Raw genomic sequence first — 22,662 nt, forward strand, 5'->3', positions numbered from 1 at the left:
TAACTTTTATCTTATTTATATTCTTATTTTATTTATTTATTTTTCTTTCTTTTATTATATTCAGTTAAGTTTATTATGTCAAGGTGAAAAGGTTATACTAATGGTGTAAGAATAAGTATAGTGTAAACTTAACATGGACTTTAATGTTTGATATTAACATATTTTGTATTTGTTATCTTATTCACTCTTTAATACTTTGTTTGTTAAATGACTAAAGTGTAGTATCTCTATTCTAAGCTTGGCCCTCTCCTTGTCTTCTAAATTTTAAAAGTTAAACTCATCAATCAATTCTTTCATTTATGTAATAGGCTTACATTTAAGATGAACATTTACCATAAATTAAAGGTATCTTGTATTATTAGATATATTATCATAAAACATACTCTAGCTAAAGAGTTATTGATACTTCAAGTACAAAATGATAATATAAAACCTTGATAAAAATGTACTTTTAAGTACTAATCATCTAACCACTACATCAATCTAATAGAGCAATAACCTTTTAATGATGGCATTGGATAAAAGATAAGTATCAATGACTATAAAAGTTTGCTGGAGAGTCATACAATGAGGTGTAGTCCTTATAGTGATAGTCAATTCCACTTCATTAAGCTATCGTCATCCATTAGGATCCTGTGGACCCTATAACCATCCATTTTTGTGGAGATCACCAAGGCATCCTTATATGTATAATTCAACCCCTTGTCCATCATCAGGGGTGAAAGTGATGGATTTATGCCAAGGGCTGTTTTGGCCCATCATATCTATAATTTGGTCCTCAACCTTATCCTTTTATTATTGTTGTCACTTATATTAGTTAATGAGTCCCTAATATGACAAGGACTTCTGGGAGTACTAGTCTTTGTTACCTTGCTTCACCTTCATCCCTTTCTAGAGATAGATCGTTTTTCAAGAATTGTCTAAGGTATCCCTATGTTATAAGTCTCTCCATTTCTTTCTTGAGAGTATAACATTCATTAGTGTCATGTCCCTTGTCTCTATGAAACTTATAGTACTTCTTGGAGAACTTGAGGCTAAGATTAGGCTTCAAGGGAAGAGGATACTAAAGCAGATTTTAACCCTTTAAAATTATATAGATCTTTTTGTAATTGGTGTTTATACGAGTGTAAACCTTTTCGAGTCTACTAGGATGTTCCCTAGAGGGCCCTTTCTTCTTAATATCTTGTCGTTTGACAGGGAAACAATTCCTGGTAAGGGTTCAGCTCTAACTCTTTTTTATGGATCTGAAATAAGCTTTTATGGGCAGTCAAAACATCCTTTACTCTTACGTGGCTCTCAATCATTTGTTTGACCCTTAGGAGAGTTTTGTCCTATAGAGCATAAAGTTGTTTCCATAACCTTTCACTTTTAACTTTTTTAATCAAAGCTTCACAGGCTATAGGTTCCAACAGCTCTTCCACCTAAAACATTTCTTCATTAAATCTCTTAAAGTATACTTGGGTAGACTCATTCTCATCTTGGGTAACCCCAAATAGTTCTATGAAGCTTTTCTTCATGAGAATTTTAGTGCTAAAACATGTTATTAGCTTAGCACACAGATCAAACTCAAGATAGTCTTTAACTTCGGGTTGTTGTACCATGTCCTCACATTCCCTCTGAAGGTAGTGAGCAATATCTTGCACATGACATCATTGTCATGGATGACTAACTTAAGACTTCCCCTCACATTCTATATATGCTCTCGAGAGTCTATAAGTCCATAATAGCTATCTAGGTTCATCTTCACATATAGGTACTCTTTTAGGACTTTGGCTTTGAGGACTCTCTTAAATAAAGGGGAACCTTCCACCTAATACTAGTAGATAGGATCATAATGTTATGAACCCTTCTCAACCCTTTTTCTAGGTCATTATCTGTGTGAATCAGAAGAACTAGAGGAATCTAGCATGGGATGGTAGGAGTGATAACTTATTTCTCTCCCACGATGACTAGTATGGGCTCTATAAGAATATTCATTTTGTAGTGGTATTATAGGATGGTGTGAACATTCTCTAGTTGGACTATGAGAACGATGTCTTAGAGGTTCTTTCTCATTCTATCTATATCCCTCTATATAACTGAGGCATCTCTGGGCAGCGGGGGCTCTTTGTGGTTGAGGTGGTAAGATGTGTGTTGGGACATCGTGAGCTAGTTGAGGATAAACAGGAATATGTCCTCTTAATCTGATGACTTCTTTAGAGAGAAAATGTATTTGCTCAACCATCTTCTTAATTTAAGGTTGGGCGAATGTACCAACAACAATGTTGGCATCTGTAACATGCCCTAGTATGTATGGATCTGTCATATCAGTGTATTGAATGGAACAATACATTGAAGCTTAGTTTTTTATTAAAGAGGTAAGTAGTTTTTTGTAAGAGTTCCCACAGACAGCGTCAACTGATGAGGCCACAAAAATCACAGGGAATATTCTGAAAGAAATTATTTCTAAGGACCTTTGTAGATCATGCATGGTATGTTCTATAACCTTCACTTTCAATTACATAGACTTTCTCTTTAATAGATATCTTCACGGGTTGTAAATCTTCTCTTGAATAAATACCTGGACAGAGTCTTTTAGAGACCCTTGTGAGAGTGTTGTTGGGGGACCCTTCAAAGATCAAGTCAGTACGGGGTATTTTGTATGATAAAAAAGACATTAATGGAGATAAAGAAAAAGAAGGAGAAAAAGACATATATGTAAAGAAAGAAAAGAAAAAATGCATTTATGACTAAGAGCATAAGGTTTCGAACTTTTTTTTTATGTGTACTCAAGCTTCCTTTCATATTACCTATCTTTACGTGCTTCATACGATATATAAGGGGTAGAGATATAATCTCGTAATGGCAGAATAATATTATTTTATTATTAATGTCATCACATCTCATTAATATAAGCATGAGTTGTTTATTCGTAATTAATGAGATGTGATAAGTATCATAATCACTAGTCCAGACCTAGGGTAGGAGAGACTTATAATTGGGTTACTTTTCAGCTATATATTGAACCTAAGTGTATTTGAGTTCAACATTACGTTGAACACAATAAAAGTTGGATTCAGTTGAATGCCAAACCCATAAAGAGTTGGGTTTAGCTTGTACACTGAATCCAAATGTATTTGGTTTAGCAATACGCCGAACCCAACAAGAGTTGGGTTCAGCTTGTATGCTAAACCCAGGTGTATTTGGTTTAGCAGTGCGTCAAATCCAATAATAGTTAGCAAACCTAAAAGCAATTAAGTTCAGTTGTGTGCTGAACTCGGGTATATTTAGATTCTGCAGTACATTAAACTCAATAGGAGTTGAGTTCAACGTTATACTAAATAAAAAATATGCTAAACAAAAAAGGATTTCGTTATGAATGTACCTCAGTTTTTAAATTAAATGGGGGAGGTTCTTAAAAAATCATAACCCATAAGTTAAAAATAAAAATATTGTCCGATTTCTTGACTTTTAAGATTCAAATTCTTACGTTCGGTGTATTAGAAATTGAAAAGTGATTGTGTTTAACATTATGGTAATTTTCTAGATTTTAAAAAGTAAATTTAATAAAAACTATATATATTAACGAGATAAACAAACAGAGAATGTCCAAATCGAGGGAGGGAGGGAGGGAGGCAGTTATTGGAAGCAATCCCAACTCCCAACCACCCGTCCAGCACCAACTTATCACTAGCTTACGGATAAAAACCAGATACGGTCCCTCAATTTTTCACATTTAGTCAAACCAGATCTTGCTTTCAATTTTATTAAATCAAGCCCTCCACTTTCCATTAATTTCCAACTAACTCCATGGCCAAATGGACGATGCCACGGCATCTGTTATGACCGGTGGATCTCTAGTTGACATTTAATTTCAAGCGAAGGAGTTGATTTGATTGAATGTTAAGAGGGAAGGGACGAGGAATTGATTTTAACCCTTAGCTTAGGACCATACAATTATCCTCTTCTGAAAATTTCTCCTATGATAGTTCCAAACCTATAAATCTTATCAATTAATTCTTAAATATTTTATAATGTTCTCAATTAGGTTTTTTTCTTTAAAATTCTTTAGCATTTTTCTCAATTTTTTGTTCAAATTGATGCATTTTTATTGCGAAAAATGCACATTAGATGAAAACATTGATATTCATTAATCTTTTTGTTAATTTTTTTTCGAATTAATATCATTTTAGTTCATAAAATATGCAAGTTAGATCAAAATATTGAAAAACAAATTGAGAGCAATCGATAGATGTTGAAAATACCTGGGATCTAATTAACAAATTAATAGATTCTGGATGTAATTGAGAGTTAGTATATGTATTTGGGACTAAATTGAGGTTTCCTCAAATATGTAAGTTAGAGCATAATCCTGCTCCTACTTCTGTTTTGTTCTCTTTCGGGTTCTCTTTCTTCACTACATTTAATAAGATAACACATCTCTCTAGAGAGAGAAAGAGAGAGATAAGAGATGACAACATCAGGAGGAATTGGAGGAGGAGAGGCATGGAAGGCTCATACGGCGATGGCGATGGTGCAGGTATTCAATGGAGGATATCATGTCATTACAAAAGTGGCTCTCAATGTTGGGGTCAATCAGCTCGTTTTCTGTGTCTATCGGGATCTTCTTGCCCTCGCTATCCTAGCCCCTGTTGCCTGTTTTCGCGAAAGGTATCTTCTTTTTCATTTTATTTTCAATTCTTTCTATTAGATTTCTTGGGTATTTTCCATTGTGGATTGCATCTTGATGTTTATGTTTTATTATTATTATTATTATTATTATTATTATAATAAAGATGGATAGAAAGATTAGCTGATATTACAGTCGAATGAATCTACTAGATGCTATAACTTCTTCTTTTTCCTTAGGAGAATTCGACAGCCTTTGACTAAACCACTCCTCTTGTCGTTCTTCTTTCTTGGCTTAACAGGGTAAGCTTTTCTTCTCTTAATGAATCCTTCCTTTTTACTATTATAAATATATTATACGAGTGACAATATCCTGCTTATCAATTTTGTTGCTAGGATATTTGGCAACCAGCTTTTATTTCTTCTTGGTCTTAGCTACACAAATCCAACTTACGCTGCTGCCATCCAGCCTGCAATTCCAGTTTTTACCTTTATCCTGGCTGTGATTATGGGGTTAGTTTATTTTTAATCCATGTTCTTTACTTGTTATACAATTTAATTTATTTTAATTTAATTCGATTCATGAGGTGGCTTTTGTTTCAAAATTTGATGAACCAACCTCAATATATTCTCTTGCAGTACTGAAAGACTGAATTTGTTTACAACTGAAGGTCAAGCAAAGGTCGGAGGTATCCTTGTCTGTGTTTCTGGTGCCATATTGATGGTCCTCTTCCGTGGTCCTTCCGTATTTGGGTTTAAGGAAGCAGAATTTGTGTCAAGTGAAATAAGTGCTAGGGGTCAACCAGAGCCTGCTGGATGGTTCTTGTCTAGCTTGTTGGACTTTGGCCTGGATAATTGGCACCTTGGAGTTTTATGCTTAATAGGGAATTGCATGTGCATGGCTGTTTTCCTAGCCATTCAGGTACACCATCATTTGGTTATACCTGTGTGTATGATTGGACACTATGTCTTGGAAGAAAAAAAAATTCAAAGGTTCAACCCCCTTCACCTTGTAAAAGTTGAATCATTTTTGAAGAATCTGGATCACAAGATAATCTTTTTAATGACAACTCTGCACTGTTTTGTTTCTATGTACCTCTCAATTAATGAAAATTCAACCAAATTTCATATCTGAATTTCAAGCCATTCTTACAATTTGAATGTTGAAAAATTGTTAAAACAACTTCTAAATTCAGTACATTTATTTTTCCCAATATCTTTCTTGCATCTTTTAATGCTAGAAACCATTTTGTTTCTTAGTTTTATTTGCTTTACATTTTAATGGTTTATATTTGATGATGTTCAATTCATAGTTTGGAAAACTTCCAGGCTCCGGTTCTAGCGAAGTATCCAACCAGTCTTTCAGTCACAGCATATTCATATGCTTTTGGAGCTCTGTTGATGGTAGTAACAGCATTCTTTATGACCAATGAATCAACAGACTGGAGTTTGACCCAATCTGAATGTTTTGCAGTCATCTATGCTGTAAGTTTACTTTTGGGGCTGTATTGAAATTGGATTATTTTTTTCACATCAATACATTTCCAGTTCTTACATCAATTCCTAAATTTGAAGCTTGAAGAGTACTTTAACATGGTCAAGCTTGACATTTTAAACTAGCACAAAAAATCAGAATAGTGTTGCTTCTTCTACAGAGAGAAGAATGTGATACTCTTTTCTGGTTTACCTATGGTTCAAGTCCAACATATGAAGGTGGACTGATTTTAAGTTTACTACTCTTGCCTCCTCAATGTTCTTTTCTTGTTGTCTTTACTGTGTTGAGTTTTCCTTCATAACCACAAAGGTAATTTCAGCCATTGCCATGGCTTTAAAGGGCCATATATTCCATTTCGATAAGCTGAACAAAACCTTTTGATTATCTTTGGAACCAAAACATGGAAAACATTTTCAGGGATGCCTAATAGCAAGTTAATTATTGTGGATTTCTCCTCTTGGCTTAAAGTTTTGCATTAGCTGTCATCTATAATAGATTGTGGTTCTTTTGGCCTGCTTCTTGACAAGTCATCTAATTTCCCTACCTTCGTCTTTGAATTTCTCTTTTTAAGTCTAAAGTAGCTCTGTCTAGTGTCTAACCTGTAGGTGCAAACTGTATCTAACTTCAGTCTTAATTTTCTCAGGGGGTTGTTGCATCTGCCATTAATTATGGCCTGCTGACATGGTCCAACAAGATCTTGGGGCCTGCTTTGGTTGCACTGTACAATCCACTTCAACCTGCAGCATCTGCCTTTCTGTCAAAAATTTTTCTTGGAAGCCCTATTTATTTGGGAAGGTTATGCTCCAGTCACTTCTTTTCAAAACTTTTACACAGCTTATTGATTAATTTGCTTACATGTATTAATTTGCGACTGGAAAAGGGAAAGTGATTTAGGGTTAGGGATGGTTTTTTTTATACCTTTTTTTTAAGCCAATTCGGGTTGGTCCTGTTAAATCGGTTTAAGCTTTTTTAAACCGGAATTGAACCAGACCAGGTGGTTTTTTTATTTTTTAATTGGTTTATTCGATTTTTTCTATCAGTTTAGTTTTTTCGGTTAATTTTTTCTAGGTTTTTTTGATTTAATTGGTTGGTTTTTTTCAACACCCTTAATATATTTCGGTTAATTTTTTCTAGGTTTTTTTGGTTTAATTAGTTGGTTGGTTTTTTTCCACACCCCTAATATATTTCATGTATGTTATACATTCATCCACAATGATGCTTTGATTTGCTTATCAGGATTATAATATGCTTTTGATTATATTTTGCTATAGAATATGGTTCAGAACTTCGGATGGTAAATTGCTGGTGCAAGAAGGAAGCTGATATGTACTCTTTTTTTTTTCTTTAATTTTTGTGTGTGTGTGGGTGTCGAAACAGCCTTATAGGAGGATTCCTGATCATTTCTGGCCTTTATTTGGTCACCTGGGCATCATATAGAGAAAGACAAACAGTTCCGGGGCTCATCCATCACATTAGTGCCCGGGCATCTGAGCCATTCGTTCACAAAGAAGCAGCAATTAACAAGGGTGCGTACCATAGAGGATACATCTTTCCTAGTGCCTCTTCTCCGACAAAATCCGTTGATTAAAAACACACGGAACAAGATGTTATGTAAACTTCTCATGACCAACTTGTTGAAAGTACTGTATTTTTGGGTAAAACAACTTCCATGTATTATGTCCCCTCTTTTCAGTTTAAATATACATCTCTTTAGGGAACCAATACAGAGCATAATATTCTGTCGTTCTTTTGATGTTTTGATTTCTGAATCCGTTTTGTGTGTATCTTTTTTGATCTATGATATAGTTGGTTACTGCTCGGATAAAAAAAGTGAGGAACAAAGAGAACAGAAAAACTCAGTTTCTATGATTTTATCATTTTGCACTTTCATCTTATATATCTACTGCGATATTTTGATACAAGGTCCATAAATCACCATGACCACCCACTTACCAGTAATCCTGGCAGGAGCACTGGCCCATTTTAAAACGGTGAAACCGAGTTCTATCTCTTACAATTATTTCTCGATCAAAAACCGTTGAAATAAGTTTGCATGCATGGTGACAATCTTCACAGATCCTCAGATTTTTTAATATACGAAGAGTTTCCCCAGGTTTAGTCCTTGATAGCCCAAAGGCAATGGCAAGTTTCTCGCTGTGATAGTATAATGGGTTCTCTCCATCTTCCTCCGCATCAAAGTCATGGCCATGCAGTACTCCATTGGTATCAGCCACATAGCCAACAGATTTTAGATGTTCCAGCATCTCATAAACTTTGGCATGCAATTCTTTAGCTTGAGGATGATTTCTTCCACCAGCGATAAATTCATGAACAGTACCTTGTAGCTCAATCATGGAAAAGCCCGGAGCCTTCTTTACTCCCCTATCATCCATCAGTTTCCTCACTTTAGCAACATCTTCCCATTTCCCAGCATTGGCATATAAGTTGGCTAACAATACATAGCGTCCACTATTGTTAGGTTCTAGTTCGATAACTCTTCTCCCTATTTCCTCTCCCAACTCAATGTTTCTGTGCTTCATACAGGCTCCTAGAAGAGTGCCTAGAACAGTGACATCAGGACTCACAGGCATCTCATCGATAAGCTTTCTAGCCTCCAGCACCATTCCAGCTCTTCCAAGTAAATCAACCATGCATCCAAAGTGCTCCATTCTGGGCTCAATTCCATAAACTCGGATCATGTAACTGAAGTAGTTACGCCCCTCCTCAACTAACCCTGAATGCGCACAGGCAGTGAGGAGATTCAAAAAAGTGATGTCATCAGGAGCTACCCTCTTTCTCTCCATCTCTTTGAAAAGTTGAATTGCAGCCTCTCCATTACCGTGCATTGCTAACCCTCCAATCATGCAGTTCCATGAAGAAATCCATCTACAAGGCAAAGGCATGCTGTGAAAAACTTGCAAAGCTTTCTCCAAGCAACCACATTTGCAATACATATCAACAATTGCAGTAGTGAGTTTGGAATCCAATTCAATCCCATTCCTCTTAATGTACTCGTGTATCCACTTCCCTTGATCTAAAGCACCTAATCCGGTACAAGCAGACAACATAGTGGTTGCCACAAATTTATCCAACACATTATTAGTCTCTGCTTTCATCCTATCAAACAAAGCAAACGCTTCATGAAAGCGGTTGGTCTGAACATAAGCAGCCATCATGGCATTCCAAGAAGCAGAATTTTTCTGAGGCATGAGTTGGAAGATGGTAAAAGCCTCATCAATTAATCCCCACTTTGAATACCCGGAAATCAAACTAGTCCAGGAGATAGAATCAGGGTGTGGGATGGTATGGAAAACCCTCCTGGCTTCCTCTAATGCTTGAAAGGTGACATACATATGAATCAGACTGTTGAGACAGACACTATGAGTTCCAAACCCGAACTTGAAAAGATGGGCATGGATTTGCATCCCGTGTTGGATCTTTCTGCAGGCTCCGAGAAGAGAGGGGAAAGTGAAGTTGTTGGGTAAAACGGAGTTTTGCAACATGTGAGAGTAGAGAAGAAGGATGGAGTTAGTAGGTAGTAGTTGGGAATGAAGGAATCCTTTAATGATGGTGTTGTAAAGAAAAGCATCTGGTTGGGGAATTGAGTCGAACAGTTTGAGAGCGTAGGTTAAAGCATCGGAGGTGCTGGCTCGGGCACAGAAGTTTATGAGTGGGGGAATGAGATGGTTATGAGAGGAGAGGCCGAGCCGGATTATCTGGGAATGATATTGCCTCAGCTGAGACATGGATTGGCATTTTTCAAAATGAAAGGGTACTGCTACATGCATTTGAACTTGAACGGAGGAGGTGGAGGAGGAGCTCATGTTCATGCTCGTCGTCATCGTCATCATCATCCTTTTTTTGTTTGCAGGTTGTGGCTAAAACTTTTTGAGGTTCAAAATATAAAAGAGAATGTAAATAGCGTGAAAAGTAGAGAAGATTTTCCTAGGGGGTTAATAGTGGTTATATTTTAAATTATTTTTTATTTTTAAAAAATTAACCCATACATATATAAAATGGAAAAAGAAGAAAGGATACAATGTTTTTTCGACGAGTTTAGATTAGAGGTAACAAGGATTAGAACTCTATGGTAATGTGTGGAAATATGGGTTAATTTCCCTTATATATATATATATATATGGAGTGAGAGGGAGAGAGAGTGAGAGAGAACACTGTATCCTTTACCTAGAGAGAGAGAGAAGACCCCCCCAATTATTATTCATTGTTCTCTTGTAAATTTAAAAGAAATAATATTTAATGTAATTGAGTTTATCCGCTGTATCATAAATTTTTTATTTTTTAAAATTGATTATAAATTAAAAAACATAAACTTTGAATTTATAATCCAAATTTATCACACATATTTTATTTTTAATGACATTATTTGCTTTGTATTTTTTGTTTAAGGTTTGCTATACAACATATAAAGAAAAAAAAATATTAAATTTTATTAAGTTTATAATTCAAGTCATAGATTTAATGAATTCAATTATAAGAATTAGACAATTATTTTTTTTTATATTACTTTTTTCTAATTGGTATCTTTTATATATATATATATATATATATTTCTTAAAATAATTTTTAACTTTATGTTTTAATTAACATCCCTTATCTATAATTTATTTTTGCTTATTTAAGTTTTTTTTATAAAGATTGATTTTTATGATGTTGTGCATTTTTTATTTTTGAATTTTAATAAAAGATTGAATATAAATTTAAAGGAAAAATATTATTTAACCTAATTGAGTAACATAAATTTAAAATTATCTAAAAAAAGGATATTAAAAAAATATGCCAATAAAAAAATATCAAAAAAATAATTGCCTAGTAATTAAACTTGTGACTTGGTCTATGAACTCAACTGGGTTCAATATTTTTTTCTTTTAAATATATATTTAACTTTAAAAAAAACTCATGACCCAAACCAAGAACTGAACTAGGTTCAAAATATGTATATCACCATAAAAAACAATCTTTATTTATGAGATATATTAAGTGAAATATAAATTGAAATATTATTTTTAAAAAAAGATATCAGTAAAAAAAAAGTAATATAAAAAAATACTCACTCGGTTGTTATGACTTAACTTATTAAACCTATGATTTGGACCCTGAATTCAATTCTATTAAATATTTTTTTCTTAAATTTATATTTAACCTTTAACCAAAAAAAAAATCAATTTGTAACTCGGGCCATGAGCCCAACCAGGCTCAATATTGTTTTTATTTAAATCTTAGATAATAATATTAAACCTATGATTCAAAATATAAACTCAATTAGATTCAATAATTTTTTCTTTTAAATTTATACTCAACCTTAAAAACAATTAAATGTGCACGACACCATCAAAAAACAATTTTTATCCAAAATAGATTAAATAAGCAAAAAAAATCACAAATGAGTGATATTAATTGAAACATAAATTTATTATTATCTAAAAAAGATACCAATAATAAAAATATTAGAAAAAAATAATTACTCTGTTATTGTGGCTTAACTCGTTAAACTCGTGATCTGATTTATTAACTTAACTAGGTTCAATATTTTTTATTTTAAATTTATAATCAACCTCTAAAAAAAATTAAAATCATGACCCAAACCAAAAATTGAATGAGGTTTAATAATATTTTTAATTTAAATTTATATTCAACATTCTAAAAAATAATTCTAAATTAATATGCATAACACCATAAAACAAACAATCTCTATCCAAAAATGTTAAATAAAAAAGAAAATCAAATATGAGAGATATTAATTGAAACATAAATTTAAATATTATTTTAAAAAATATATTTCAAAAAAACAATATTAGTGAAAAAAAGTAATATAAAAAAATAATCGTTCAAATATTGTGGCTTAACTCGTTAAATTTATGATACGGACCATGAATTTAACCGGGTTTGAATCATGAGTTTTTTTTAACAGGTGAATATAAATTTAAGGGAAAACAAATATTGAACCCGTTTGAGTTTATAATCCGGATAACAAGTTTAATTTATTTATTTTTGGTTAAAGGTTGAATATAAATTTAGAAAAACACATTAAAACCCAATTGAGTTCATAGTTTGAGTCACGAGTTTAACGAGTTAAGTCACAACAACCAAACAATTTTTCCTTCAAATATTGCTTTTAGTTAAGTCACAACAACCAAACAATTTTTTTCCTTCAAATATTGCTTTTTTTTGTATTGGTATTTTTTTATATGTCTTTTTAAAAATTTATCTTTCAATTAATATCCTTTATTTGTGGGGTTTTTTTTGTTTATTTAATTTCTTCTTCTTTTTTTAATAAAGATTGGTTTTTTATGGTGTTGTTCGTATTTAATTTTTTTTTAAAATATTCTGATTAATTAATATTTTTTTATCTTTTTTATACAAGAACTTTATTTTAAAAAATAAAAAATATTTATTTTTAGATAACGTAATATCTATAACCTTGCATAATATTTTTCCACTTTGATTTTATTTAATTAATTTAATACATATATTTATTTTTAATATCATTTGATTGAATAAAAAGATTAATTTTAATAAAAAAATTAAAAAACACTACCAAGTAAATATTCTGTTTATTAACACATTCAAATTTTCTAATGTAAATTTTAGTTATCATTAATATATTATTTTTTTATTATTAATTTATATAGTTGTTGATTTATTTGATTATATGTATATATTAGCCTTTCTATTTACTTTTTAGATTTTTTTATGTATAAAAATACGTTGATTTATTTGATTATATGTATATATTGTTAATTTTCTAATCTATTTACTTTTTAGATTGTTTTATGTATAGAAATGCATAAAAAAAACATGCATGTACAACTTTTTTGTAAGATAAAAAAATATCTAGCTAACATGAGATATTTTAATGAAAGTGGAAAGTAGAAATGTGTAATTTAGTGAAATTTGAAATAACTTGGATAAGATTTTGTATAAACAGATATCAGAATTCAGAAAAATTTTATTTAAAAATCATAAAATTTATTATTGAGAAATATAATTTTTTTTAAAAAAAGGTTAAATAAATATATATGTGTAAGTGTATGTATGTGGGAAGAAAGAATTGAGTGTCTGCGGAAAGAAAAAAAAAGGAACAAACTTGATTTTTTAAAGAGAAGGAAGCACTTGGCCAGGAGAGGGAAAAAATTCAAGTGAGGAAAAGTTTTTTAATTTAAAAGTATTAAAGTTTTGACTATTGATGGGTAAGGTGTCCTTGTATTTTTAAATAAGATTCTTGAAGAATTTATATTTTAAATTAATTGAACTTTATGAAATGAAGAATTAATGTTCACAATAAATTTTTTGAAAAGTTACAATTAATTTTGAATTTGTGTTAAGATTAGTGAAGAGAGTAGAGAAAGTAAGAACTTATAATAATTGAAGCAAAATTCTAGGTGTTCTTGAAGAAGGGATTTTTGAAAAAATAATAATAAGAAAAATAAAATTTAAAATTTTTGTTAGAATGATGAGATTGCATAGTAAAGAGATGAAATTAATGTTAAAGAGTAAATTGATCATGAATTTTTTTTGTATCTTTTCCTTTAATTTAAATTTAAATTTCAGTAAAAAATTAAAGAATATATCTATATATTGATTTGAATAAAGCAATGAATTGTGTTTCAATGTGAAAATTTAAAGAATAAGAAGGAAATTTACAAAAGAAAAAAGGAAATTTACATGTTTTCTCTCTAAATTTGATTTTGGCAAATGAAAGGATAATTTAGATGATTTTATTTATTGATTGTGTTAATATAAAAAATAAAATAGTGATATAATATACCTGTCAATTCAGAAGAGACTGTCAGGCCACCATCATAGTTTAGAACTTTAACTTGAACTTAGTGGTCAGGTAATTACACAGTGTTTGAATTTATTATTTGTTAATATATATTTTTATTTGATTAATTGTGGTTGATAAATTAGTAGTTATTATATTGTTTTCTTGAGAAAATAAAATATGTGATGTGATGAACTAATTACTGATTTAATAGAATGAGTGCTATGGTAAATAAGCGTAATAAAGAATTAATTCTCTAGTTAATGAGATTAAAATCCTAGTAAATAAGTAAATTGTTGAACTAATTCTTGAATTAATGGGATTAATGCCCTTGTGAACGGACATGATAAAGAATTAATTTCCTAGTTAATAGGATTAGTATCCTAATAAATGGATAAATCGTTGAACTAATTTATAATTTAATGAAATTAGTGTTCTAGCAAATGAGCGTAACAAAAAAATAATTTTCTAGTTAATGAGATTTGTACCCTAATGAATGGATGAATTGTTCAACTAATTTTTATGGATTGATGGAATTAGTGCTTGATTGATGCAATCAGTGTTTATTGAATGAACTAGTGGGAAATTAATCATCTATTAGTGAAAGAAATGTCCGGGGTTAATGAGTGATAGAAATAATTATATTTTTTTATTGATGTTTACAAAAAAATAAATAAAAGCAAAGATTATTCTGAAATTTAATTGATATATATGATATTAGATGAGCAAATTAATTTAATAATCTTAGGACTAAATTTTTAAAAAGAAAGGAAGAAAGAAAGAAAATAGAAAGAATTTTATTGATGTTTTATTTCATTTGTCTAATTAATTTTTTATATTAAATCAATTTTCAGGTACATCTCGTTATTAGACTGAATAGTAAATTAGGTTTTTTTTATATTTTATTGGTTATCATTTTGTAATAAATAAATTTATTATTTTGTTATGTAATATAAATTATAGAATTAATGCATTTATAGTTTATCGAAAGGCCTTCCGTGCAATATAATTTTAATTATGATTTTTTTAATTATATACTTATTTCAATTATAATTTCGCTAATGATCTTTATTTGTAAATATTTGAATGTGTAATTAGTTTATTAGATTGTATTTATGTAAATATATGATATTGAATTTTTTAAACATGTATAAATTTAATTATTGAGAAATTATGATGTAATGAGAGGAGGAAGTTCTATTGAGAAATTATGATGTAATGAGATGAGGAAGTCCTGGATGATAGAATAAGTAAGAAATTTGATTATTAGAGATTGTGGAAGAAGAGTTGATAACTTGATATCTAAAAATATAGAGGAAACTTTGTTGGATTTTTTATTGATTAAAAAAAAAAATACTCTAATCATAAATGAATTATCATGTCCTTCCTTTTTGTTTTAAATATAAATTTAGGGGTAGTCACATGTGTTTTTTTTTTCACAAACAATTTACAAAAAAAAAAGTTACACATGTAAGCTCTAACAATATAGGTCTAGTGAGCTGGCCTCGCTTGCTAGGTTCAACAATACTGAATATTTTTTTTATTTTTTTTTTAAATTAATGCTTTTTTATATGTTTTTTTGAATTTTTTTTACTTATATTTAGATTAATACCCCTTTTTATGTTGTTTAGAGAGTTTCTTTGAAATAACAATTATTTTTTAGTTATATATTTAATTTTTAAGGATATTTTTCTGATTTATTTATAATTTTTTAATTTTTTATATAAATAACATTTATTTTTAAAAATAAAATAAAATTATTTTTAAATAATATTTCTAATATGTGCAACCTTGTATATTATTATTTTTTATTTTATTAAATCAATTTAGTGTGTGTATTTATTTCTATTATCATTTGATTGAATAAAACATTTAGCAAACATAATGATATAAATGTTCATTTGATTGAATAAAACATTTAGCAAATATAATGATATAAATATCTTATCTTATAAAATTAAATATTTTTATCTATATCTATTTTTTAATTTTATTTTTTGTTATCATTTATAGTTTTTTTTCTGCTTATTAACCTATATATATATAATGATTTTCACTTAATTTTTTTTTTTAAATATACAAATATGTCAAAAAAATTTGTGCATAAAAGTTTTTATTAAAAAAAATATATAACCTGGAGCGAACTAATATAAATATATCATGTTATATCATGTAATATGTTAAATAAAAAAATATTTTTTTTAAAACCGTATCAACATCAATTTGCTTATTTCCACTTGGTTTTTAGTCTAGTATTATAATAATTTTTGCGGTTTAAAAAATAAATTATATATTTTTTTAAATCTTTGTTTTTATTATAATTTAAAATGAAAAATATGTTTAAAAAATAAAAATCAAATAATTTTTAAAGTCACAATCAACTATATCATACCACCACAATATTACACAGAACCTTATACTTCAGTTATTAGGTTTTCAGTTCTGCAAATCCGAGTTTATTATTTTTGATTTGATAAGAACAATATTTTTAGATCAGTTAATGCATTAAAGAATAATAATGTATTTAAATGAATTTAATATAAAATTGTTCTAATTTCAAGTTTTAAACTGAAAAACAAATCTTCTCGGGCCAACCCGTCAAGTAATAAGTAGAACTTGAAAGTGCAAAATACCCAATTTTCATTTTTTATTCTTATGAAAAAGAGTTGAAGTCGTTCTTTCTATCTTCCTTTGGCAGGCAGGCGATCTCGTCTTTTCCTCCACCGGATTGGACTGGATCTGAAATTGAAACAGAAGAAGAAAGCTCCTTTCCTTCTTTTGATCATATTGTATCGTTCTACTTAGTTATACGAAGTGGTAATTTCCTGCTAAGCAATTGAAGAATTCTATTTCCCGATCCTTCCTTCGGTGCATCCAGGTAACCTTCATTTGCAGAAAATATTAATCTTTCTTTTAATTTTCCAGGTTTGGAGCACTGTGATTTGATTGATTTTAATGCTAATTGTTAATGATCGAATCCCAATCCCAATCCCAATGACGAGTGATCGATCACTTGAGACTGATTCCTAACTGTAAGGAATCTGTGTTGTTTGTTGCCTTTTGTTATAATAAATTCTGTTAGATTTAGATTTCCATCATCTTTTTGACAAACCCACAACACTGCATTGGAAACTTTTTATATGGGAATCAAAAGTTACAATCTTTTCTTTTTGTGTCTAAGCTTTTCATTATCAACAAATCTTCATTTAGCAGACAGTAATTCCAATTTTCGTTTAGCAATGCAGAATCATTAAATCATTTTGCCTTTACAACTATACTCAAGTTGAGCCCACCTACTTGATTTCTTCTGTGTATGTAGAGGTATTGCTTCAAGCGCCACAGTTGGCTGCAGGAACATAATTCCCAACCAACTCAATTGCTTTCCTTAGATGAAGCAAATTTCTCATGTACTCGCACTTTCTCTGCAAGTATGGTATTAGGAAGAATATCGGATCTAGTTTCTGCTGTAACAAGTCGTCTTTCACCTGCAAAGTCTTCTGCTTTTCCTTATATGCCAACCGGATTGTCACCTCCACATGAAACCAGTGATCATGGCTTCACCTTTTCCAACTCTGCACCCAAAAACAACAACATGCGGCTTTCTTCATCTCTCCAAGATTTCTCATCATATCATCATCTTGATCTTGAACAAGGTGATATCAACCTTGGCGTTGGCAGGAAACCTCATTCCCTGCAGAGAGAAAATGCCGGGTCAAGTTTCTCTAAGGAGAAAGCATTGCCTTGTGGAACACCAGTTTTGCGGAGGAAGGGGCTGCAACTGCTCTTGATTTTCTTGTGCCTGCTACTCTTTGCTTTTTTAACTTATCTGGTTACAGCATATGTTTATTCTTATTGGTCTCAAGGAGCATCCAGGTTCTATGTTGTTCTTGACTGTGGAAGTACTGGAACTAGAGTCTATGTATATCAGGCAACGATTGATCACAACTCAAATGGTCTCCCAATTGTCCTGAAATCATACACAGAAGGTGTTTCAAGAAAGCCCAGTGGACGTGCATATGATAGAATGGAGACCGAGCCTGGGCTTCACACATTGGTACATAATACGTCTGGCTTAAAGGCTGCTATAAACCCGCTTGTTCGATGGGCTGAGAAGCAAATTCCCCAGCAGGCGCATAAGACCACCTCCCTTTTTCTTTATGCTACAGCCGGAGTTCGTAGACTTCCCAGTGCAGATTCAAAATGGCTTCTAGACAAGTCATGGTATATTCTGAAGGAATCACCTTTCTTGTGCCAAAGAGAATGGATTAAGATCATCAGTGGCATGGAGGAAGCTTACTATGGATGGATAGCCCTTAACCATCGCACAGGTGTGCTAGGGGCAAACCCCAAGAAAGCAACATTTGGAGCACTTGACATGGGTGGCTCATCGTTACAAGTTACTTTTGAGAGTGAGGAACATGTCCATAATGAGACTAGCTTAAGTCTTAGAATTGGAGCAGTTAATCATCATCTCAGTGCCTATTCCCTTGCGGGCTATGGTTTAAACGATGCATTTGACAAGTCTGTTGCCCATATCTTAAGGAAGCCTTCTAGTGCTGATCTAGTTAGTGGTAACATAGAAATTAGACACCCTTGCCTGCAGTCTGGCTATAAAGAGCAATACATCTGTTCTCAGTGTTTTTCTAAACAACAAGATGGAGCAAGTCCTGTTATCAGAGGAAGAAATTTGGGTAACCGAGTCAAGTCAGGACTTCCTGTGCAGCTTATTGGTGCCCCGAATTGGGAAGAATGCAGTGCCCTTGCCAAAATTGCTGTTAATTTTTCTGAATGGTCTAATCAAGACCCCGGAATTGATTGTGATTTGCAACCTTGTGCTCTTCCTCCAAATCTCCCACGTCCTTATGGTCACTTCTATGGTATGTCGGGCTTTTTTGTGGTTTATCGGTTCTTTAATCTGACTTCAGAAGCTGCACTTGATGATGTTTTGGAAAAAGGTCGAGAATTCTGTGAAAAGAATTGGGAAATTGCAAAGAACAGTGTTCCTCCACAGCCCTTTATTGAACAATACTGTTTCAGGGCACCATATATAGTGTTACTGTTGAGAGAGGGCTTACACATCACAGAGAACCAAATTATCATTGGTTCTGGAAGTATTACTTGGACGCTTGGGGTTGCCCTGTTGGAAGCTGGAAAAGCATTTTCAACTAGATTGAAGCTTCATGACTATGAAATACTCCAGATGAAGATACATCCAGTGGTTCTTATTACCATTTTGCTTATATCATTGATTTTACTTGTTTGGGCATTATCATGTTATGGCAATTGCATGCCAAGATTTTTCTGGAGACCATATTTCTTGCTTTTCAGGAATAACAGTACATCTGCCACATCTGTTCTTAGCATACAATCTCCTTTTCGATTCCGGCGTTGGAGTCCTATCAGTTCTGGTAAGCTTTTATACTGTATCTGTTATGGGAGCATAATTATTTTTCTCTATTACGTGTCTCTTTGAAAGGAGAAGTTGTGTTGTAATCCTTCATGCCTTTTTCATTCTGCCGTGGAGGGATAGTAAAAGATGCCACAAGACTAAAACACCATAACATGCAGTCCAATGTTTTATCTCAATCCTTGCAATCTGAACTATAAAATTATATATTTAATTTGTCTACACACCACAACCAAAATGTAAGGGATATATTGAGAGGTAAATATGTGCTTCTCTCAAGAATTGACGTCAAAAGATTATATGTTGGGTTAGTTCAGTGCACAAAATTCATGATTTTGATGTGCATGTATACGAAAACTACTTGATTTTGTTTCAAAAACCAAATCAATAGAAGAATACATAATCACTAAAATTGCAGATACTTGCTTTGTTTCAAAAATAATCAAATAGAGGGAAAAAAAAAAAACAACAAATATGAAGTAAGTTCTTCCCCATGTTTTCTAGTGGAATTTATGGTTTGAAATTTGATTTCAAGATGTTAGCATTTTTGTTGGTTGTGGTGGGATTCTGGTACACAGTTGGATTCCACAGGAAATTTTGGAGTACTGTCTTTGTCCGTTTGATATATTCAAGGTGCTGAGTGTCTTGGCAGGACTGCAAAGGAGCCAGTTATTTATTTGTGTTGTTACACAAATTGGAGAAGTTGGATTTGAAAACACTGAAATAGGCTACTATACCCAACTTAAATTCTTTTGATGAACTTAATTGCTCTCTATTCTGTTTGAGGGCTTGATTTCCATGAAATACTTGGCAGTGAATATTAAATAATGCTGCAGTAGATCAAGCTAAGTTTGAAAGGTTTTAAGTTACTGTAACATTATAGTTGGTCAATCAATCTTTTGGAGAAAAGTAGAATATATTATTAGAAAAAAATGTTTGGAGAACTAGAAAAAAAAGTTCTTGAAGTACTACATATTAAGGCAGGTTTTCTTCAATCTGTTTCGCACTGATATCTTTCTGTAGATTCTTTTCCCCTTGCTCAATTTTTGAAGGTTGTTTCAACTTGGTACTTCAGGGGATGGACGTGTAAAGATGCCACTGAGTCCAACAGTTGCAGGTAGTCAACAAAGATCATTTGGCTTGGGAGATAGTCTAGGTGATAGTGGCATCCAGCTCATGGAATCTTCCCTACACCCATCAACTAACAGTGTTGCACACAGTTATTCCTCGAGTAGCTTAGGACAAATGATTGACTGCAGTAGCATGGGTTCCTTCTGGACCCCACATAGAGGTCAGATGCGACTTCAAAGCAGGAGATCACAATCTCGAGAAGACCTCAATTCTTCATTGGCTGATGCACACATGACAAAGGTTTAGAGCATAATGTTTGGAAGGTACGTCCATTTCTTTCTTTCCAAATTACATTCATATTTTTCACACAGGAAAGGACTCGACAATCTTCAGCCAACAGTTCTTAGTTTTTGAATTCGAGGCATACTTTCTAGCATGAGGAACTAAAGCTGAAAATTGAATATATATTCTCATGATGCTACATTGAACAGGACTCTAGGTTTCTTTTTACACACACTTCAAAGAGATGTACCTGTTTAAAATTGGAATGCATGTAGAAAGGAGGTCACCTTATTTCAGACAAATGAAGGAATTTTATGAAGTGAGGGAGAGAGAACACAAAAAGGAGGATAAGACGTGTAACATCTTCCATGTGGAAAAGCAAAAATAATAAAAATGTTGTTTCCATTTTTGCCGAATATCAGTGAAAGAAACCCCTTTGGAATTTTCTGTTGGATAATCTGAAACTTTCTAAAGGGTGTGGACTAATCCATTAGTTACCGAAGAACATGTGCACGAGCTAACACACAGCAGGAGGCAATACTTTGTACTTTATTCTTTATTCTTTATTTTTCTGCTTATCTACCAAAATCATCATTAGTGTTTTCTTATTAAGGACTGTGAGCCAAATAAATGTTTTGATGCTAGAAAGGACATCAGCTTTCTGATTTTTATTGGTCAGTTCTACACACTTAGACGGGAATCTATGTTCTGGTAATTTTCATAATCACAACTCATTAATAAACATTATTCCTCAAGTCCACAATTTTAATTCCTTCAATTTTTCCCTCAGGGTAGCAAGGAGGCTTGGTCTAGAAAGTTCACAAAAATTTTCATGCAACTCTTTTCTGACATATTCACTCCAATCCCTTCCTTTTAACCAATAAAAAATGGAAAGCTGATGTCCTTTTTAATGTCAGAACATTTATTTGCCTCACAATCCTTAATAAGAAAAACACTAATGATGATTTTGGTAGATAAGCAAAAATATAAAGTATTGCCTCCTGTTGTGTGCGAAGCGCGTGCACGTGTTCTGTGGTAACACCCATTAGAAAGTTTCAGGCCATCTAACAGAAAATTCCAAAGGGGTTGCTTCAGTTAGGTGGTTAAATACATTTCGTTGCTTTTTTCTTGGGCATCAGTTGTGTAAAGTTTTTTTTTGTTTTTCCTTATTTTTTTTAAATATTTTGTTTTTGATCAGTTGCCTGTTGCCACTGAGGTATTTAGAGAAGTTAATTTGTGTGAGATCTTGATTACTCAATCCCTTACATTCACATCACAGTGTAAACAATTCCGTTGTGGAGGTATTGATAAAAGCTGGTACGATCATTGACTCTGGCAGATTCTGCTGGAGTATGATTCAGGAGCCGCTCTCTGGCTTTCATTGCAAGAAGATCCAGTGTAAACAAGCTTACTGCACTTAGGTAGATTACTTACCTCACTGGTTTGAGTAATTATCATGTTCTACTGCTCATTAACCGATAATAACCTGATGCCCTTGCACCGTCAAGTAGTATTGCGCGATTGATCAGAGAAGGCCCTGTGACCATCCATTATCATGCAAAGCGTCTGCCTCATCACAAGTCAACAGTTTATTGCATATCATTTTGACTCAAATTTCATTAACAGAATCTTTTTTTTTTTTATCACTTTGCGGACAAGCAAGTGCATAGCAATAGTGAGATGAAACGTGATTGAAAACACGGATTCATATACAGTGGTGTACAATGTTATACTACATGCTGTATTTTTTTTGTGTTGAAAGTCATTTTAGTGAGAGGCTGAGGAAGTTATTATTTATGGTCGGTTGTTTTTGTTCCTTCTAATTCATTCTCTCATTTATTTTGGGTTAGCTAGAAAGCAAGGTGGCAGATTTTGTTTCATTTTGTACCATTAACAAAAACCTAAATCTCCTCGTTAAGTTATTATGCACCTAGACACAAAATATTTTGTAAAAGTACATCATAAATTTTCCCTTCAGTCATAAGATTTCTGAATTAGGCATTCAAGGTAATGTAT

At 32.1% G+C, this 22,662-nt stretch overlaps 3 protein-coding genes across 10 annotated transcripts; 2 read left to right on the plus strand and 1 right to left on the minus strand.

The window, feature by feature from the left end:
• Nucleotides 1–4,371: 4,371 nt before the first annotated feature.
• Nucleotides 4,372–7,856, plus strand: LOC105128504 (WAT1-related protein At4g19185-like). Its single transcript, XM_011030215.1, has 7 exons — nucleotides 4,372–4,650; nucleotides 4,849–4,911; nucleotides 5,005–5,121; nucleotides 5,248–5,530; nucleotides 5,938–6,093; nucleotides 6,747–6,898; nucleotides 7,481–7,856. The coding sequence occupies exons 1-7, from the start codon at nucleotides 4,451–4,453 to the stop codon at nucleotides 7,689–7,691; spliced, it is 1,182 nt and encodes a 393-aa protein (XP_011028517.1). The 5' UTR covers nucleotides 4,372–4,450; the 3' UTR covers nucleotides 7,692–7,856.
• Nucleotides 7,857–7,952: 96 nt separating this feature from the next.
• Nucleotides 7,953–10,050, minus strand: LOC105128505 (pentatricopeptide repeat-containing protein At5g66520-like). Its single transcript, XM_011030216.1, has one exon. The coding sequence runs from the start codon at nucleotides 9,955–9,957 to the stop codon at nucleotides 8,053–8,055; it is 1,905 nt and encodes a 634-aa protein (XP_011028518.1). The 5' UTR covers nucleotides 9,958–10,050; the 3' UTR covers nucleotides 7,953–8,052.
• Nucleotides 10,051–16,509: 6,459 nt separating this feature from the next.
• On the plus strand, nucleotides 16,510–22,443 carry LOC105128506 (GDA1/CD39 nucleoside phosphatase family protein). 8 transcript variants are annotated; one of them, XR_842873.1, is made up of 5 exons: nucleotides 16,510–16,764; nucleotides 17,206–19,294; nucleotides 20,369–20,687; nucleotides 21,926–22,067; nucleotides 22,155–22,443. XR_842873.1 is itself a non-coding variant. In XM_011030218.1 (4 exons), exons 2-3 carry the CDS (start codon nucleotides 17,317–17,319, stop codon nucleotides 20,668–20,670), a joined length of 2,280 nt encoding a protein of 759 aa, XP_011028520.1. In that variant the 5' UTR covers nucleotides 16,510–16,764; nucleotides 17,206–17,316; the 3' UTR covers nucleotides 20,671–20,687; nucleotides 21,926–22,443. The 8 variants fall into 8 exon arrangements, 5 of the variants coding, with proteins under 5 accessions (XP_011028520.1, XP_011028522.1, XP_011028524.1 ...); XR_842872.1 differs by having other exon boundaries at nucleotides 22,158–22,443; XR_842874.1 differs by lacking the exons at nucleotides 21,926–22,067; nucleotides 22,155–22,443 and adding exons at nucleotides 20,856–21,357; nucleotides 21,437–21,843.
• Nucleotides 22,444–22,662: the final 219 nt, after the last annotated feature.

Source organism: Populus euphratica, unplaced genomic scaffold (genome assembly GCF_000495115.2).
Source record: "Populus euphratica unplaced genomic scaffold, PopEup_1.0 scaffold14.1, whole genome shotgun sequence".
Classification (NCBI taxonomy): domain Eukaryota; kingdom Viridiplantae; phylum Streptophyta; class Magnoliopsida; order Malpighiales; family Salicaceae; genus Populus; species Populus euphratica.

What these genes read in the sequence shown, in the direction of transcription:
- LOC105128504 (XM_011030215.1), top strand. Translation starts at nt 4,451, where the DNA reads ATGACAACATCAGGAGGAATTGGAGGAGGAGAGGCATGGAAGGCTCAT. An exon ending in TTCTTTCTTGGCTTAACAGG is followed by an intron (nt 4,912 to 5,004) that starts GTAAGCTTTTCT and finishes TTTTGTTGCTAG; the next exon opens with GATATTTGGCAACCAGCTTT. An exon ending in ATCCTGGCTGTGATTATGGG is followed by an intron (nt 5,122 to 5,247) that starts GTTAGTTTATTT and finishes ATTCTCTTGCAG; the next exon opens with TACTGAAAGACTGAATTTGT.
- LOC105128505 (XM_011030216.1), bottom strand. Translation starts at nt 9,957, where the DNA reads ATGATGATGACGATGACGACGAGCATGAACATGAGCTCCTCCTCCACC.
- LOC105128506 (XM_011030218.1), top strand. Translation starts at nt 17,317, where the DNA reads ATGGTATTAGGAAGAATATCGGATCTAGTTTCTGCTGTAACAAGTCGT. An exon ending in TTGGAGTCCTATCAGTTCTG is followed by an intron (nt 19,295 to 20,368) that starts GTAAGCTTTTAT and finishes TTGGTACTTCAG; the next exon opens with GGGATGGACGTGTAAAGATG.